The 21,299-nt window shown below is 32.3% G+C and overlaps 1 protein-coding gene across 1 annotated transcript in view; it reads right to left on the reverse strand.

Moving 5' to 3' along the window:
• Window positions 1-21,299, reverse strand: part of Dhc1 (dynein axonemal heavy chain 1) — a 99,769-nt gene that overhangs the window by 9,585 nt on the left and 68,885 nt on the right. Inside the window, exons 19-30 of the mRNA XM_089700618.1 lie at window positions 5,290-5,442; window positions 4,180-4,408; window positions 3,882-4,081; window positions 3,338-3,619; window positions 2,991-3,250; window positions 2,526-2,745; window positions 2,256-2,455; window positions 1,690-2,165; window positions 1,350-1,561; window positions 960-1,184; window positions 707-879; window positions 334-489 (exon numbers count right to left, since the gene is read on the reverse strand). Coding sequence (XP_089556744.1) covers window positions 334-489; window positions 707-879; window positions 960-1,184; window positions 1,350-1,561; window positions 1,690-2,165; window positions 2,256-2,455; window positions 2,526-2,745; window positions 2,991-3,250; window positions 3,338-3,619; window positions 3,882-4,081; window positions 4,180-4,408; window positions 5,290-5,442 — 2,786 coding nt within the window. The remainder of the gene's footprint in view (window positions 1-333; window positions 490-706; window positions 880-959; window positions 1,185-1,349; window positions 1,562-1,689; window positions 2,166-2,255; window positions 2,456-2,525; window positions 2,746-2,990; window positions 3,251-3,337; window positions 3,620-3,881; window positions 4,082-4,179; window positions 4,409-5,289; window positions 5,443-21,299) is intronic.

Below are 21,299 nucleotides of genomic sequence, written 5' to 3' on the forward strand. Positions count from 1 at the left end.
TTTAGGAATATATTTTTATTTTATCAGTACTTATAACTTTTACAATTTAACGCTTAGTTTTAACATACGCACAAACAACAAATGTTTAAAAGGGGAATTTACTCAACATAAATTCCACTCAACAAATAATTTTGTAGTTTATAACAAGATAAGAAACAAACAAATCATATATTATCATGTCTATCAAATGTTAAATTCCATAGCGTGGCATATCTAATTTGCAACTAATAAAAATGTGTCAGTAGTTTGAATATTTATTTATTACAATTAATGTTATACTCAAGAACTGTCTACAGACCAATTTGCGCATAGTAAATATCATAATCATTAGACCTATAATCCATTTGGTCTGAACAATTGAAGACCACCACGTATTTCGCAAGGGTCTTTCCCATGTCCTTCACAGTTTCCGTTTTACCCGTTCCCGCCGGTCCGCATGGAGCTCCTCCCATACTCATGGCTAATGCTTGAGCTAGTGTTATATAACATCTGGAAAACAAATCGTTCTTTTCAGTATCTGAATTATACATTGATACCAAACATTACAAAGTTGAAGTAGTGGGAATGTGTTTTAATTAAAGAGTAATATATCTTAAATATTAGCACGACTGGTCCTTCAATTTATTGATATTATAATTTTTTATTCATCTAATGCTGATCAAAGCATCAAGTATTAAAAATTCAATATAGCAATCTTTTAACTTACCTGTCTGTTAAAGGCGTAATTACGAGGCGTTCTGTACATCCCAAGTATTCGTTTTGATATGTAAACGTAACATCAGTTACGGATATCCAAGTTTTATCTGCATCTTCTTTGAAATAAAACCTACATTGCTTCAACCATTCGAAATCATTCGCTGAACGAACATTTAGGCGACACTGGAAGAGCAATTATTCATTTTACTTGATTACATACCACTACTAATAGTACTATTATTTTTAGTTTTCGTATACTTTACCAGCATGTCGAAAATATCTCGTTGATGTACATGAATGGTGATAAGAGTCTCAAATTTAATTCGCTCAATCTTCGTAAGATCTCTAGTAGTTTGGTCAATCAGAGTGTTGAGTAACTCCAAAAATTTGTTATTAGTTTCCAACATTATCTTTTTGTCTTGTCGGGCTTGCATCAAAGCAAGTTCTGCATCTCTTGTCCAAATGATTTGTATACCAAGAAGGCCAATCTAATTAAAATTTGATAATAACAATACATATTTTTATAATCATAATTCAAAATAAGTTATAATAAAATTCAAAAGCTTTAAAATTCAAAATTACAAAAACAATTAAAGCAATCAAAGCAAAATTCAATATAGATGATAATAAACATAAATGAATCGATTTCAAACCTGGGCCGGCATTTTATCGAGAAACATAAGAAGGTTAAATGTCGGATCATTGATGAATGATACAGCGTTACGTATAATGGAATGTAGGCTGCTTTGGGCAGATTGCAGTAGTGACGTCAGCCAGGTTTCCACAGAGCCCTCCGCTCGCACCGGCCTCTCTAGCTTTATTTCTTCACCCTCTGAAGATACTATTGATACCATTTTGTTGTACTCTAAAACATTTAGACATGTTTAAGCGAGGTATCAAATAAATAAGGGGCTTTATATTTGATGTTTGGTCCTAAAAAAATCTGAATGCATATAACAAATAGAACCGTTAATCTTAATATCGACACATTACCTATATCATGGAACTTAACATATCGTATGTTATCAAATATAGATAGCAGATGGTTTTGAATCGTATGAGAGTCAGAAGCTTGGCCGAGAATTTCAAGCAATGCTGGATCTGAGACAAAGAAGAAGCGCGGGAACATTGTCCTTTTCTTCTCTAAATATCCACTCAAACTTTTCTGGCAAAGTTCGAGTTGTTCTTGTAGATGTGGCAACAGTTGTTTCAAGAGATCATCTCCCACGCAACAAGACACGACCCCAGGAGTCTCGTGTGCTCTCTGCATGATCTTTTGCCAAGATTTATCAATCTTTGAGAAACGCTTGGCTTCTTTGGGCAACTGTTTGGCGATATCACCTCCAACGAATACAGCTTCTAAATAAACCCACATGTTTTGTACTAGGAGCCATCTTTCTAGAATTTCGTTGGTGCTTTGTAGATCGTATAACCATTGCTGGATCTGTTTTCTGAATGGTGCATTGTATCTGTAGAAATAAATATAATATGATGTAACATGACAATGATGAACATAACAGTATTTAAATAAAATAATTTTAGAGAATTGGACTTGTTACCGATTTGATAATAAGGAGCCTAATATCATAAGACTGTCCTCAAGCTGTCCAATAGTTTCAGCAGTCGTATCACCCCTCAATAGTAATTCACCTCTGTTATTGAAGGTTTGGAAGGTCAGTTCATGTACAGACCATTCGTTAGTCACTTGGCGAAGTTTCGCCTCTATATCTTTTTCTTTCATAGCTGAGATACAAATGTCCTATGGGATAACAATCGTGTTAGGGTGTTTCATGAATGAAAATTGTCTACTTTTTAGTTTTAAGATATACCTCAATGTCTTCTTTGTTTTGCAGGAGTGGAGCTTCAAGAATATTCTTTAAACAAAAGTCCTCATTGTCTAATTCGAATATATACTTTGTGACTTCCATAATTCGTTGCCAATGACGGGGTTTCATTGCCTTGTTGGCCATGAGCTCAAGTAGAGGACACATGTCGTTGAAGTCGTCAATGGTCTTTTTGAGTGCGTAGAAGGCAGGCCATTCTTTAAGGCTAAGAGTTTTTGAAAATCAGTATATTTTACGATATATAATGTTAGTAATATTTTTTAATACTTTATTCTAACAATGGTTGTTTCTTGGAAAAAAAGAATCCAGAATAAATTTTTTAAAATGAAAAAAAATTAGTAGTTTATGGACAGTTTTATCACATATGCAATACACCGGCTGACAAAAAAGTTGCCATTTGTTGAAAGTTTGAGATTAATAATATAAAAAAGAATGTCCTTAGTAACGTACCCCTTAGGAAGTTTTCTACATCTATTCTGGAACTCCATCAGTTCATTGTTTATTTCCTCAATATTAACTTCTCCCCATGGTATGTCATAGTAACTGCTTACTCTATCTATGACATCATTATAAAGCTTATATAGTTTTTGTAGAAGATTTAGTTCTTTTCTAATTTGAGCCAGCTCCGGATATTCAGTATGAGGAAGGCCAAATAGCTCCTCACCATTTTGATATGTTTGTAATTTGCGCCACATTCCATCAAATCTATTCTGTAAATTACCTCATAATTATGGATTAGGTAATAACAAAAATATACAAGAAATTAGTTTTAGCAATCTTGTTAATTGAAATCAAACCTGGAATAATATTAAACGATCGGATGCTTCTCTGGGACTAAGTCCCGATTGCATCGGACCTGCATGTCGGTATTCATGACAATAATCAGCATTGTCATCTCTGAATTTATCCAAATTGTTCTTCAAGTCTTCTTCGAATTGCGGCTGCATCTTGAGAAGCTGAACATGAGACGCTAGAGCAGTGGCTTGTAACTGTTGCCAGCTATACCTTAAGTTGTCGACTTGTTCCATATCCTCTTTGCTCACTGGCAGCTCATATCTTGTTATTACATTGAATGCTTCCTATGAATTAATATACAGTCAAGGTTAACGAATAGAATTATGAATATAAATCAAATTTGGTTATATTTTATTCAAAGAAATTATTATAGCATATTTTTTTATCGATTACATTTTGAAAGATTATTCTCAACCAATACTATTTATTGAGGAACATTCAGAAACAATTTTGCCTACTGAACTGTCGTTAAACTGGGAATAAACTTAAAATTGGACATTAATAATAACGTATAATAAATATCATACACTATTATAAGAGAAATACCTCGACTGGGTCTATTTTCAATTCCATATCCACTTCTTGTTCCCTTATCTTCTTTAATGTTTCCATGACTGTTCTTACATCATCCAAATCTCGTATCGGCCTTTCCAATTTACGTTCTAAATCGTTCATAATAGCGTAAACATAATCCATCTCTCGCTTGTATTTTTTTCGCATTGCTTGACTTATTCTATGTGTGCCATCTGAAAAGAATCATTTTCATTTAGTTTTGAGAAGTTATCCTCTTTTCTTCTAGATTTTACAATTTTAATATATATTTTCCAATATTAAATGTTCTTACTCTTTAATTCAGTTATAAGTCCTAGTTTAAGCTTCTCCGTAGAAACCGCGAGACAATTGCCAATGATTAGAACATCAGGTTCAGTGGTCAATTTAAGTTCAAGCTCACTGTGCCTCTTCAAAGCAAGCTCAAAATCGTTCAAATTCCAAGTTAAAAGTTGTCTTAAGGTCTTCTCACATTTCCACAAGTAATGGTAAGGTCGCCACCGTTTTACTAGTGTATTCAGTTCCTAAAATAAATCAATAACGTTAAAACAAATTCAAATATGAAGAACGAAGAAGGCTTTTCCATAAAATAAAAACCAACCGTTTTAATATTTTGAGTACACATCGACAAAAGAGTCAATGTCTTTATAATCTCTTTATTTTCCATAACGTGACTGTAAAAGCTTTTCTGTTGAAATGGGAAAACAGGTTTCTCTTCCGATTCCAATCTGTAATATTTCTTCTTTCTCATTTTCGCTGCTTCTATCATTTTCATGGATTTGGCCATGTTCACTGGCGCGACAGTTTGAACCTGTTCGTCAAGTTTTGTGACTACTTGGAAGAGCTGATTTGACTGGTGGCCTGTCAGTTTCTTCCAGCTAACCTATACATTTGGTCAAGCGTGCACAAAGGAGGGAGCGCAGCAAATAAACGAACAGTTAAATTATAATGGTTGTGTTATATACAAATGACCAACCGATAAAGCGACACCGAGTGTTTTGCAAACAAAATTGTACAAAAGCGTTTTAGCAAGAGGTAATATTTGCAGACGACATCACCGTCAGATCACATAGTTTGTGCATAGTATAGACACGACACAACAATGAACACCACAATTTGGAAAAAAAAGAAGTTTCTTATAAGTTTCTGTGATTTAGGTACATTCTAAATTGGTTAGACTAAATTGTATACACCTAGTAAAATGATAATTCACAGGTGAATAGTTTTGTTATCACCGACCTGGGTCGAATCTGTATGGTGAGCAGAAGGCTAAAATAAGAATCTTACTATAATATACAATCATTTATAAAACTTAAGACAACTGACAAAAAGTTTTGTAGATAATTATATATTTAATACAATGCTAGTTACTAACATCACTCACTACATTTTGTTTTTAACATACCCTGGAAGATTTCCCTCCAGTCCACTGGGCTACGCCTTTAGACAGGCCTGAAATGTGTTTTCCAGCTAGCACGAGCACTTCTTGTATTTCTTCAAGTGTGGGCTTGACGAGAACATTTGGTATTACCAAAGCAGCATTTAGCAAAAACATCGGCTTTTTTTGATATCCTGAAAATATAAATATTACATTATCATTATCAAGGGATGATGGCTTAGTGATTCAAAAAAAAACTTCCTTCTCAACTACTTCCTTCCTTCGAGAATCTTCAACAAGCTTTGGGGAGTTTGTTTGTTTACTCAAATCTACGAAAATCAATCGAATCAAAATGATTTTTACTAATGGATAGATAGAGAAGAATAACTTGATAAATAATCAAAAGTAGGTAACTTAAAATAAGGGTATAGAATTATTAATTAATTATTTTAAGTATTAACTTACTGATATTCTAAGATAAAACTTTAAATATGAAGTATTTCATATTCATATAAAAATTGTTGCAAAATGGAAAAAAATATTCCTTTTGAGAACGAACGAAGCTCAAAACTGCGTGTTATTTTTAAATTGTGTGTACCGGATATACACATATTTTTATGTAATTATAATTTTATAACTCTTATTTCACAATTAATTAAGTAGGTGGCACATCATAACTATGAATTATCTAAAAATATAAAGTGTTAATTTTGTATACGTCAAGCCTTTCCTTGTGTGATCGAATGTAATTAGGTATAACAATATGAGATAAATATTATATTATAATTGGTATCAATATAAATCAATAAGATTAAAATAATGAAAACAAAAACGCAATTATCTTAAATTCAAAACATACAAAATTTTCATATAAAAAAATAAAAACAAAAAATACACAACGGCCTACCGAGAAAATTTGTACGTGAGTGTACTAGGACATCAGAACATGATAGAAATTGAATTCCCATTATTTCCTATTACGCATGTCAGGATTTGAGACATGCGCATTCGATTCTAGAACCATGTTAGTACCTATTTTGCATGACTTTTGTCTTTCATTGTGTCAAATTGACGTGGCATTACACTCTTTCGTGCAATTTAGCGCAAGCGCTGTGGCAAATAGAGCTTTTGCGATTCATAACATCCTGGTACACGTGCGGGTATAATTTTCTAGCCGCAGATATCCCAAACCCTATTTTGTATGAAGAAATTGCCGCACCAAACAAACAAAATTGCGGAAATAGAGTACTATATAGTAGTACTCTAAACAGGAAATTAGTTAAAGCACAAAAGAAAGTGAATATTTTAATTTTTAATTTTCTAATAATTTATTTTATTCATTATGTGTGAAATAAGTACAGATTAAAGTGTTATTTTTAATTAATTATTATTATCTATTATTAATTAAGTAATTATTAAATTAATATAATTAGAACCCATTATTAGGTTAACATATTGTTATTGTTTAAATTGAAACAATTACCCAACTTGTAAAGTAAATTTGATGGACAAAATAATAATAAAACTTATAAAAATAAAGGTATGGTTTATATAAAATTTCATAAAATTAGAATTTAAAAAATAATATGAAAAATCTATTGTTCAAACTATTTTAACCTTACAACGTTATCATAACTAAACTAATAATTTAGGTAGGTACTTACCTTTAAATAGCAAAAAAAGAAAATTAAATAATATTATATTCTATTTATTATTAGTATTTATTATAATTTTGTTCGATATTGCAATTATTAAATACCTGAGGTTTTATAAAACAATATATTTGATTCATATGGCTTAGGCTTTGTCAAATAGAACGCTTCGGAGCGCTAACCAGATGCCGCGCTATGACGCTAAAATGTGTTATTACGCCGTAACATCATACCTTCCAACAGAGTGCTTATACGCAACGCTCTGTCACGGTGTTAGGATGCGATGACGTCGAGCATTGTATTTAAAAAGGTAATGGTTTAGCGTCGGATTAAAGGGTTAAATTACTCCATAATGAGAAGAAGATAACTCCACTATAATTATGGAAAACAGATAGAATTCGTAAGAAAACACCTATAGATATGTCACAATTCACAAACGAAGATATTCTCCTATATCTTTCCTCTTTTATTTGCGTCGTGCACCCATACTTTTGTCTATGACCAAGATAATCCATACTAATATTACAAATGCGAAAGTAACTCTGTCTGTCTGTCTATTACTCAATCACGCCTAAACTACTGAACCAATTTGCATGAAATTTGGTATGGAGATATTTTGATACCCGAAAAAGGACATAGGCTACCTTTTATTGCGAAATATGTACCACGGGCGAAGCTGGGGCGGACCTCTAGTGATATATTATAATTGATATAGAAGTAATAATACCTCCATATCCATAACAAACTTTTTTCAGTGATAATCCATACTAATATTATAAATGCGAAAGTAACTCTGTCTGTCTGTCTGTTACTCAATCACGCCTTAACTACTGAACCAATTTGCATGAAATTTGGTATAGAGACATTTTGATACCCAAGAAAGGACATAGGATAGGTTTTATCCCGGAAATCCCACGGGAACTATGCGGGTTTTTCTTTGACTGCGCGGGCGATGCCGCGGGTGGAAAGCTAGTATACAATAACTGAAGAAAATTAAGTTAAATTTCCTAAAAATTGGATGATCAGTTAAATGCTTTGTTTGTAAATTATCTGAAACAACGGAGATTTTTGCGTCACCAAACCTTATTTCACACCAAAGCCCTTCTGAAAGAGTTCATCCACAGGCCATATTACTGTTATAATGTGTGACATAAAAAGAGCGTGACATACTAGACGTTATATCACCGTAACATCGTGTTAAAATCTAATAATATTATTAATATTATTAATTTATATTATATTATAATTTATATTATTTATATTATATTATATTAATTTATATAAGGGCCGATTTTTCAATGCCCAGATAAACAGCTAGATAGACTTTATTCTTCAGTTAACAAAATATTCAATTTTTCAATAGACGAATAGGACTTATCTATCCAATAACTACGTTATTTGAGGAATAAATCTATTTGCCGCTCCAACGGCCAGATAGCGCGCTATTCGACTGTTAGGCGTTTGAGTTGACATCAAATTTGAGATATTTTCGTATGTCATAACATAGAGCGTAGAATTATTAACAATTAAACCTCTTTCTATATAATTATTATCAATTAAAATCATATTGAAATTGGTGTTTTTGATAGTACTGATGACCATGCCATTGAAAATTTGCCGAACGCTGCCTTTAAGTATGTCGTTTCCATCGTAAAATATATAAATTGAAACACAAATTAAACCAAACTCTTTACTCGAATCAAAACAACAATCAACAATCATAGAAGACAAGTGCACTCCTGACGTGAGTCATAATGACGGTTGTTGACAAATTGCAAGATTTGACTGTATCCCGCTCTAACTTGACTAATTTAATATGTTTGTTTCGCCACTCCGAGAGCAGTGCTGCCAATATGGAAATATTTGGTCAGATAGTTATTCATCAAATAAATCACGATTGAAAAATAGGCGAGCCGTAATGAGTTAGATAAATAATTGAATAAATCTATTCGATGGGTATCTATTAGACTGTTTATCTCGCGATTGAAAAATCGGCCCTTAGTAATATTATTAAAGTACGCGATCTATCTGACAAAGCATTTACTTGACTCAAACTGAGCGAACTTTAGCGCAAGCGCTGTGGTATGAGAGCTTTTGGGACTCATAACATCCTGGTACACGTGCGGGTACTATTTTCTAGCCGCAGATATTCCAAAACCGTATTTTGTATGAAGAAATTGTCGCACCATTAAAAATTGCGGATTACAAAAAATTAGAATAAATAAAAAACGTGAATATAAAATAATTTTGAATTTTTTCGACAATAATTTCATTAAAACCATTATTAATTTGGGGTTTTAAACAATCCACAAAATTTATACGCAACAGTGCGCCGCACGGAAAGCGATGTGGAAAAGATAAAGAAAAAAATGGATTTCATAAAATTATCATTTGAAATATGTAAATACTGATTTCTAATTTCTAATATTTATATAAATTATCTTTTATTAATAATTAATATTTTATTGATTGAAATAATTATTTATTTAACTGCAGGGTTAAAATAATTATTTGACATTCGTAATTTATAATGAATGTTTTCGTGAATTGCTAGCAATTCCTCTATTTTTTGTGTCATTTCACCTATTTTTAAATAAAAAAACCGTCATAAAGGTTAATTTGTTTTTGAACTGTAAAATGATTCATATCATGAATTATTTTAAAGTGGCCTCTTTTTACCATTTCGATTCAGATCCTATGATCATATTATGATTTACCGAAAATTATTAAATTATTAAATTTATTTACCATTTTAGCGCCGCACATAGACATAAATCTAAAGCAATGTGGTTAATATAAAAATTAAAAAAAAATATTGCATTAGACTTTAAATTAATTTTATGACACATCTATAAATAATTCGTCAAACAATTTTTATTTTATAAAGAAATACGCTATAAAAAATATTAGATATAATTTTTATTTCTCCGTTGGCATTTATTTCCTTGCGGCAAACTTGCGTATAGTTATTTTTGCGAAAATCCAAAAAACTTGAAAATCCCAACAACAAAAAAAAATTAATTAATGAAGTTTTTGTTTTTTAGTTTTATTTATCATTGTCCCATAATTTTGTGTTGCGGCCAAAATTATTCATGTGATTTAGAACGTTTGCGGATGGAAAACTATTGCCGCACGTGTACCAGGATACTATTAGTCACAAAAGGTTTTTACAACGCATGCGCTTAAATTGACTTGTTGATTTGTTTAGTGTGAAAATTCTCATAAAAATGATTTATATTTAATTAATATAATAAAATATTCATACACTTCAACCACATAAGTAAATATAAATAATACAGAGACAGAGTTTCAAAGAATAGGAACGTTCATGACCTTTATGTCTCAAGACATTTGAAAAATACAATTAAGCTAAAAATCCTTTTTGTTTTTTTTTTTCATTTATTCCATTATTATTATTAATATAAGTTTCATATTATATGAATTGGATCTGATTAGGTATTATTCTTCCTTTCACAAAATTTTCAGTACCTACTATGAAAAACATGCGTGTAATTTCTAACGTATGGTTATAACTAATTTATTATAATTTATCAACGATAAAGCATATATTTTTTCAGATGATTAAAATATATGTTTCTTCTTATATTTTATTTATTAACATATTATTATACCTACTAGGTTTCCGCCCGCAGCTTCGCCCGCTGTCAAAGAAAATCCCGCATAGTTCCCGTTCCCGTGGGATTTCCGGTATTGCGTCATTTTCCCGGGATGAAAAGTAGCCTATGTCCTTTTTTGGGTATCAAAATATCTCCATACCAAATTTCATGAAAATTGGTTCAGTAGTTTAGGCGTGATTGAGTAACAGACAGACAGAGTTACTTTCGCATTTATAATGTTAAAGTATGGAATAATAATTTATCAACGATAAAGCATATATTTTTTCAGATGATTAAATTATACCTATGTTTCTTTTTATATTCTATTTATTTACATATTATTATATGCTGCGGACGGCTGTATTGTGGCTGTATCATGAATAAAGCATATTCATAAAAAATTGCTATTATTTTAAATATTTGATTTCAATATTATTTCATAAAAATATATTTCTTCGTAGAGCTCTGAAATATCGAAAAACCTGATTTTTCAATATTTCATTAATTAAATAATTATCGGTGATGCCTACCTATCGAAATGTAATTGATAGAATTAAATATTTTATGAATAAATGTTTTTTTTCTACAATCCACAATTCTGTTTGGAGCGGACAAGGAGCGGACGTTCTCCATACAAAAGTGATTTTAGAACGTCTGCGGAAAGAAAATTATACCCGCACGTGTACCAGGATACAATGAATTTCAAAAGGTTTTATTTAAGAAGTTATTACAGCGCTTGCGCTTAAATGATCGAAAGGGAGCTAAAGTTCTGTTTCAAGTGGGCGGAGCTTTTGATGTTCGTAGCACGTTCGTAGACCGCTGAGACAGGAATATATTATATTTGTCTCTTCATTCATTCTTATGGTTTTAATTCATTTGTAATAAATAATTATCAATGTTGAATGAAGCATATATTTTTAGTGTGGATTGAATTATATGTTTCTTTTATATTTTATTTATAATTTATCTACATATTATATAGTATGCTGCGGACGGCTGTATTGTGGCTGTGTCCGAAAAATACGTAGCGAATAAAGCATATTGATAAATAAAAAAATGCTATTATATCAAATAAATTTTTTGCAAATATTAACAATACTATTTCAAAAAATATGCCTTCGCTATAATATTTTCCGTCCGTGCGTGTATTAATAATTTCTGTAGCCAAAAACCTGACATTTTTCAATATGTCATTAATTAAATAATTATCGGATATGCCTACCTTGTCCAACCTATTTGAATGTTTGATAGAATTAAATTAATGAATAAATTTTTCCTTTTACAATCAACAATTCTGTTTGGAGCGGACAAGAAGCGGCGGACCTTTTTCGCCATACAAAAGTGATTTTAGAACGTCTGCGGAAAGAAAATTATACCCGCACGTGTACCAGGATGTAATGAATTTCAAAAGGTTTTATTTAAGAAATTATTACTGCGCTTGCGCTAAAATGATCGAAAGGTTGCTACTAGTTCTGTTTCAGGTAGGCGGAGCTTTTGGTTTTCGTAGCACGTTCGTAGATCGCTGAGACAGGAATATATATTTGTCTCTTCATTCTATTGGTTAGTAACCGAAGTTTTTACTAAGTTAAAAAAAAATTATAATATAAAGGATATAAAATTAATTAATTCAGACCATAATTCCTGAAACTATGAGAGTTGGTACAGTTATTTCTTGAGGTGTCCAGATGAATACACAAGAGGGACAGGCCAGTGGTGAGAGGGGCGGGGAAAAACTTTCAAGTTTTTACATTAACCTATGCTTAGTAAAATATGTCATTGAATATATGTATTTTAATATTTTATAATAGCTATATCTAGCTATTATAAAATATTATCATATTTATTGCAAATATTAAGAAGCTATTATACATAAAAAAATATATAGATATAATTGAAATAAAAAATTATTATAATTTGAAACGATTTTTGTTCAAACATTAGTAACTTTCTTTTAACAATTATTAATTTCCCTTTATTCCGAAGTCTTTCGTGCTTGCGTGTATGTAATGGCTGCGGATGGTTAAAAATAAAAACCCGAAAAACTCACAATTCTTAACATTTTTCATGTTTAATCAATAAAAATATATTTAAAAAAAATTGTATGTTTTTCTTAAAAAAATAGTTCTATAATTTTCATATAATTTTCAAAAATCCATAAATTGGGATGAGACGACGACGCACTGATAAATCAAAATTTTATTGAATAAAAATTATTTACTTACCACAATTTAAAATAATTTTATAACAAATTTTATGTACTAAATTTTGCCTTCCTACTGAAGTTTTCCGTGCGGTGTACCTACTTGCATTTTATAAGAAATAGCTGCGGATGACTAAACACTCACAATTATTAATAATTTTATATTAAATCTATAAAAAAGAATCAGCAATATTAAAAAAAAAATACATATTAAATTTATTGTCTAATGATTATTAAATTTTATCTTTTTAAGTTATTTTAAATCCCATCATAATTGGGGACGACTCGCTACAATTTATTTGGAACGACTACGGATAGTTATACCCGCACGTGTACCAGGATATTATAAATATTAAAAGGTCTAGTTATTAGAGCGCTTGCGCTAAAATGATTGAAAGGGATATAGAAGTTCTGTCTCAGATAGGCGAAACTTTGATGTACGTAGCACGTTCGTAGACCACAGAGACAAATATTTAATTCTTAATTATATTGTTAGCTGAAGCTTTTTTTACGATTGTTATAAAAATAAATATGAATAAATTGTTGAAAATATTTGTATTAAAATGCAGCCATTTTTTGTGGCAATATAAAGCCAATTTAATTTAATAAAGCAAAGAATATGTGGAAAATAGTGTATAAATACTTTTTAAAACATTCCATAAAAAATACTTAATTATATAATGTTATTGCATATTTTCACAATGAAATTAATTTGGTAGTTATTTAAAAATACAATAAATTATTATACATATCAACAACAATTAATTTATAAATTTCCGTTCCATATAGCACACTCCATGCGGCACTCCTCACTCTTTTCTTATTTCCAGTTCTGAAAAACTTAAAAAAATCCTGATTTTTCAAGATTTAAAAAATAAAATAATATTCAGCAAAATTTAAAATAAGTTAAATCCACAATTTAGGAATTTTCTCTACTAAATTTTATTTGTAGCGGCAGTTTCTCCCATCCTAAAATAATTTTAGAATGTCTGCGGATAGAATGTATATCCGCACGTGGACCGGGATATTATAAATAGCAACAGGTGTAGTTTTTACTGCGCTTGCGCTAAAATAAATGAAAGAGAGCTAACGTTCTGTTTCAGGTAGGCAGTACTTATAACTTACTCATAAGGTAAGCGTCCACAGGCCCGCATCGCACGCAGCGGACGGATCGCATCAAGCGGATTAATTTTTCTTAATGCGTCCACTGTATCGGCAGCGATCGGATTTGCCGACGTAAGTACCAGCAATCTGTATGCATCGGAATGACGTCATCGGCAGGCATCGCAAAAGTTGCCTCTCGGAGCAACGGTGTCGGCATTGCCGATGTGTGATGCGTACGATGCGGACAGGTGGACGCACTTATATGAGTTTCTATACAAATAAAACTACGATCCGTTGCGTGCGATGCGTCCGAAGCGTACGATACCGACAAGTGGACGCTTACCTATAACCTTGTAGACCGCCTATAGAGAACTCTCTTACAAAATTATATTCATGAGAACCGAAGTTACTTCAAATAGAAAATAGAAAATATGTAAAGTACAACTTAATAAAATCCAAAACAGATTTTAGTACAAAATAAAGTAGGTAAATCATTATCGCAAACTGATTATAAACATCGCCATGACCAATTTGCTGCAAATGTTCATAAATTTCTTACACAATTGAATCAAAAATATGAATTGTTAGTGATAAGTGATAACAAACAGCTCATATAATATTTGTCCATGACAAAGAAAAAAATTAACAAAAATCCGACTTTTTGATATACTAATCCTACTAATTTAATATGGACTTCATCATTCCCTTGCTCACCTTCTCAAGTCAGGGTAAAATATAGGTAGGACTGGACAGTTTGTGTAAAATTAAAGGAAAATATATTGCATTAAGTAAATGTAGGAACGATTTTCCCCGGGGCATTTGGCCATTAATCCATACTAATATTATAAATGCGAAAGTAACTCTGTCTGTCTGTCTGTTACTCAATCACGCCTTAACTACTGAACCAATTTGCATGAAATTTGGTATAGAGATATTTTGATACCCGAGAAAGGACATAGGATAGGTTTTATCCCGGAAATCCCACGGGAACGGCAACTATGCGGGTTTTTCTTTGACTGCGCGGGCGATGCCGCGGGTGGAAAGCTAGTAAATAATAACTCAATAATTTAATATAAATGATTTTGTCTTTGATATTTAAATAATTATTATTAACCTTAATTATTATTATACAATTGAATAAATTATAATTAACTTTAATTTTCTTAAATCTACATAATATTCTCCAGCCGACAGTTTTTGATGCATGTTAAAGTTGAGAGACAAAATGAACAAAACTGATAAATAAACAATTTCATTGAATAAAAATTACTCTCCACAATTTAAATAATATTATTACAAAAATTTAGGTACCACACTTTCCCTTCCTACTGAAGTTTTCCGTGCGGTGTTGTAGTTTGCATATTATAAAAAATAGATGCGGATGGCTTAGTACTCCAAATTCTTAATAATTTTATATTAAATCAATTAAAAAAATATACAAAGTTATTTTTTTATAATTATTAATTTTATCCTTTTAGGATATTTTAAATCCCATTATAATTGGGACGACTCGCACTGCACGTCTATAAAATTGATTTGAAACGATTGCGGATACTTTTACCCGCACGTATACCAGGACATTAGGAATTACAAAAGGTCAAGCAATTGAAGCGCTTGCGCTAAAATAAACGAGAGGGTGCTAATGTTCTATTTCAGGTAGGCGGAGCTTTCGCTCTTTGTAGACAGTCTAGACAGCAATATAGGCTTTTCAGTTTAAGCACAGAATACATAAAAGTAGCTACAGAACGGACACTCTCCGCCTCCCGCCAAAATTAAACACTTACCTCACCCCGCACGATCATGTTATAAATGGGCCGCATTTTTCTGCACGGACGATACGCAACGAAGATTGACAACATTAATCAAATTGACTTAAAGTAATTTTCTAATTTTATTATTTTAGATTTGTGATTAACGTTTTTGGTAGAAAATGGTAAGATATTGTGCTGTTTACGGATGTATTTCATCAGAAAAACGCGAATTTTTTTTACGCTAGTTACAAATACGACCATAAAGCGTTAACACACACATTTGCAGTCTCTACAGTGTGACTGTCAAAACGATAATTTTGTTACCTACAACTTGAAAAGTTGCAAACAATTATCAGTAGAAAATATTCAGAATATTTATTACAGCAGCATATAAACATTGAAAGCGTGTCTTTAAGGTGGTTTTTCTAAGAGGCACTATTTCTGATATATAAAGAATGATTCCAGCTACACCGTGCCGGGGACGAGCAGGGCCGGAGCCGGGAAACAAATGAAACAATATCCACCAACATTTCTGCGCCGTGCCCCAGCCGGTGTAGCGTCATCCTTGATGATTCAAAAACTTATATGGAAAGCTATGGTCATAATATGAATACGTTTCCACATTGATAATCAAAGAAAACAACAGAAAAAACACAACAAAGAGTACTCCTCTGTGCTGTCATGAGTCAAGTGGACTCCTCAGTAGGAATATTTCCACAAGTTTATTGTGATTCTGAATCAAAAATTTCTTTCATTTTAAACTAATTTAATTTCATGCATATGCTGGTTACTACAGAACGGACTTACTACAGAACGGACACTCTCCGCCTCCCGCCAAAATTAAACTTACCTCACCCCGCGCGATCGTGATTAAAATGGGCCATATTTTTCTGCAAGGACGATACGCAACGAAGATTGACAACATTAATCAAATTGACTTAAAATAATTTTATTATTTTGGATTTGTGCTTATCGTTTTTCGTAGAAAATGGTTAGATATTGTGCTGTTTACGGATGTATTTCATCAGAAAAACGCGAATTTTTTTTTACGCTAGTCACAAAATGTGCCAACCATAAAGCGTTCACACACATTTGCAGTGTCAGTGGCTGTCAAAACGATAATTTTGTATGGAGTGTCCGGGGGTGTGGTTTAAACAATAAAATAATTTCAGAAAAAATAAACGTAAATAGGCTTTAAATGTTTCAATTTTATGTCTGAAACCAATTTTTCTGGTGCGGTAATTTTTTCGCCATTTTAATTTTTAAAGTGAAACTTTTATTACATCGTCTCAAACTTTTTGGTCTGTGTAGCGCATGTCGCGTGTATCGCGGCTGCCGAGTAGGTATACCTACTCGGCAGCCGACCGACACGCGACATGCGCTACACAAAGCAGTGTTCGGAACCGTTCGAACAGTTTCACTTTTACCGTGGTTTCATAAAACCACACATTTTTTTTTTAGTGATTTTAGAACGTCTGCGGATGGAAAATTCTACCCGCACGTGGACTAGGATATTATGACTTTGAAAAGGTCTCTACACAACAGCCCTTGCGCTAAAATGTACGAAAGGGTGCTAAAGTTTTGTTTCAAGTGGGCGGAGCTTTTGATGTTCGTAGCAGGTTCGTGTCTACGAACGTGCTACGCTGAGACAGGAATAAAATATATTTGTGTCTTCATTCTATTGTTAGTAACCAACTTAGTACCTAACCGAAGTTTTCAGTAAGTTTAATTCAGACCATATTTCCTGCAACTAAGGTGGGTATCGACTTCGCGCTCCAAGAGGTCGAACATTGGCGCGCGCTCCAGCCGCGTGAAATGGATACCAGTTTGGAACGCGCGCCAAAATGTTCGTTGGAGCGGTCGAACGCGGAGCGGTCCGTTCCGTCGGGTGTCGGTTTTTTACCGCGCATCAAACGTGGCGCGCGCGCCAATGGAGACGGGTTTGTCGTATTTTTTGTGTTTGTTGCGCTCCGAGTAATAATTATTATGGATAACCAAAGTTGCCGTAAATTAATTCAGCTATATGGTACGAAAGAAGTTTTGTGGAACAGTAAAATTTCTTCGTATCATAATAAATCGCTTAGAGATCTTCTCTGAGCGATTTATTGGTTGGTGAGAAATCAGTAGTGAAATGGGAGTCCCTGTGCCGGATTTAAAGAAAAAAATGGTGCTGCTGCTCGTACACGACTAGCTTCCATGATGAACGGTCAAACACTGGAACAGTTGCCACGCGCGCCAGGCGCGCTTAGTTGATATACTTCAATTATTTGGAACGCGCTCCGCGGAACGCACTCTCGGCGCGGTCATTCATGGCGCGCGCGCCAGGAGCGCGAAGTCGATACCCAGCTTCAAGAGTTGGTACAGTTATTTCATGAGGTGTCCAGATGAATATTATCTAATCACTAATGAATTGAATTAATATACCTCTATTTATGGTACAGTACAAATTTTGAGATATTCTCTCTTATAAAAAAAATGTTGTGTGGTTTTATGAAACCACGGTAAAAGTAAAACTGTTCGAACGGTTCCGAACACTGCTTTGTGTAGCGCATGTCGCGTGACGGTCGGCTGCCGAGTAGGTATACCTACTCGGCAGCCGCGATACACGCGACATGCGCTACACAGACCAAAAAGTTTGAGACGATGTAATAAAAGTTTCACTTTAAAAAAAAAACAAATTAATAAATCTAAAATTTAATACAAGAAAAATTACTACAATTTGGAAGGATTTAATATGTACTAATTTTAGGTACTTTTTTTAAACAACGAAATATTTCATGCGGATCTTATGTGTAAGTATCCAGGCTGCAGACGGTTAAAAATAAAAACCCCATACTACAACTCATTCTTCATACTTTTAAATTCTTATTTTTATGTTAAATCCACAGTTAAATCAAAGCAAAGTTAAAAAAATACGTAATAATATTTTTTTTATTAATTTTTTGTTTATCTGTCAAATCCATATTGGGGTGAAAGACGCGCACTGCGGGCTTTTGGATTTTGGAACGACTGCGGCTACTTATACCCGCACGTATACCAGGATATTATGAATTTCAAAAGGTCTAACTATTAAAGCGCTTGCGCTAAAATAAACGAGAGAGAGCTGAAGTTCTGTTTCAGGTTGGCGGAGTTTTTGATCATTGAACACCGCCTAGATAGCAATATAATATATATTTGTCTCTTTTATTACAAGTCGGAACTTTTAAAGACGAATCTAATTAAGAAGATTAGATTAGATAGCAATGCTGGACATCTGAAAACTGATTGCAGTTTTCAGATGTCCAGACATTGCTACGCTGGTGTATTAGGCATTCAGTAAATTATAGGAGCTTGTATATTTGATACGAATAGAAATACTAGGATAGAACAACTCAACAAAAAAAATCTATAAACAATAAAAAAAATACAAGAAATAACTGACCGTCTTCTATGTAGATAAAACTATACCTCTAGTCTGTACGCCATACGCTCATCCTTTTCAGAAAATTCATGAACTTTGTTTATTCATAAATGATTTTTAATTTCATTTTCATTTTTTCAAATAAAGTCCCAGTGGACTGTGAAAACTGTATGTACAATTTTACATTACATAATTTAAATACATATTATTTAAAGCAAGTACTCATAAACTCAATCCAAATAATATAAGAAGGCCGGTCGGGTAACAGGAGGCCCCTTTTTTCAAAAATAGGAGGAAAGAAAATCATTATTAAGAATACATTTTTATCAAATATCAAGAATAATAAATATATTTTATCTCTATGGATATTAACTATATTAGGTTGAGTATTTTTGTTTATCTGCAACATGATATTTTACAGATGTAGATTCCAATGCATGTAAATTAAAATTCATACAATATAAAACACCAAAGATTTTAGATAAATAAACAATAATTATTTAATATTATAAAAAAAATCCTTTATTTAAACCACTAAACGTTTACCGTGCGGCAAACTTACGGATAAAATGTTAAGTTCCAAATTTCATGTTTTTGACGTTTCACTTATTAAATAACATTTATTAAAATTACAAATAAATTAATATTCATTTTTTTTAATTTATTTTTCCTTATTTTTACTTGTGGCAATTTCTACGTACAAAATAGGTTATATTATTATACGACTGCGGATATAAAATTATACCCGCATCTCTACTAAGACATCATGAATCGGAAAAGTTCTAACTATTACCGCGCTTGCGCTAAAATGAACGAGAGGGTGCTAAAGTTCTGTTTCAGCACGTTTCAGGTAGGCGGTGCTTTTGATGTTCGTAGACCACCGAGACAGGAATATATTTGTCTCTTCTTTCTATTGTTAGTAACCCAAGTTTTTACACATTCTTACTAAGTTTAAAGTAACTTTAGATGTCCTTTTATGTAAAGGATCAATCAAAATCGTCGCCTTACTCCAGGAGTGCTCCAGGACGTTCCCGGTGTCCGGTTGCCATGACGCGACCTTGAAATTTTACTCACAACGCGCCTAAAGAAGTTTTACTTCAAAAATATATTATTGATTCCCTGTACAAATTTTTTGTGCGGCACATTGCGTACAATTTCTGTGGAGATCTCAAACAATACCTATACTATACGAATTCCTGATATTATTCAAAGTTATTAAAATACTAATATTTAACAATTTATAAATAACGATTAAATATATTTCCTTTTTGGCATAGAATTTTGTTAGTTGCACGTTGCACTATTTTTCTCTTACTACTTCCACAATGATAAATCTAAAATTTAATTGAAATAAAAAATTACTGTAATTTGAAATTTCCTTTCCTACCGTGCACTTGCGTGTAAGTAATGCGGCGGATGGTTGAAAATGAAAACAGACAAAACTCACAATTAAAAAAAGAACAAAATAAATATTGGCAAGACAAACGACATGATTACGACGCCGCACTGCGGCGCCTTCCCTATAAAATGGGTACTAGAATGACTGCGGATAGAAACTTATAGCCGCACGTATACCAGGACATTATGAATTAGAAAAAGTCTAGACTATTACAATTTACAGCGCTTGCACTAAAATAAACGAGAGGGTGCTAAAGTTCTGTTTCGTAGGCGGAGCTTTTGATGTTGATGTTCGTAGCATTTCCGTAGCACATTCGTAGACCAAAGATTCTACGTTGTTTATAGAAAATACATAAAGGACATCACAAAAGATCTTAGTTTTTTGTAATTATCGTTAAACTAATTCATAGTCCCGTCTTGAAAACAAACAAAATAATGATGCGATTTGAAAGAAGTATACATTGGACATAATTTTTTATCTTCTCTTCTCATAAACAATTTTGACTACTACCGAATTGAAATAATAGCATTTAAATTAAATGAAATGCTATAATTTCAATTCGGTAGATATATGAAAAATAAATTAAATAGTGTGGAAATTTACGATGGGCCCTGGAGGGAAAGTACTTGAATTACCAAAAGCGAATTTTGCTGAAAAGAAACATTCCTTTATTTTTAAAAAGAAATAGAACTGCATTCAAAGATTTTCGAAAAATTTCTTGCTTCGACCGAGAATCGGCACTAAGTGGAATTTCTGTGCAGTTTTGAATAATTTCGAATTTCTTTAAATAATATTCCACAAAATTTAAAATAAAATTATCTTAACTTTTTGGTACTAAAAAATACAAATTTTGTTTGTTGCGGCGATCTCTTCCATAACCAAAGTGATTTAAGAACCTATCTGCGGATAAAATT

This window comes from Colias philodice, chromosome 1 (assembly GCF_061535455.1).
Source record: "Colias philodice isolate Cphi_HAF_F1 chromosome 1, ilColPhil1 Martin Lab GWU primary, whole genome shotgun sequence".
Lineage (NCBI taxonomy): Eukaryota > Metazoa > Arthropoda > Insecta > Lepidoptera > Pieridae > Colias > Colias philodice.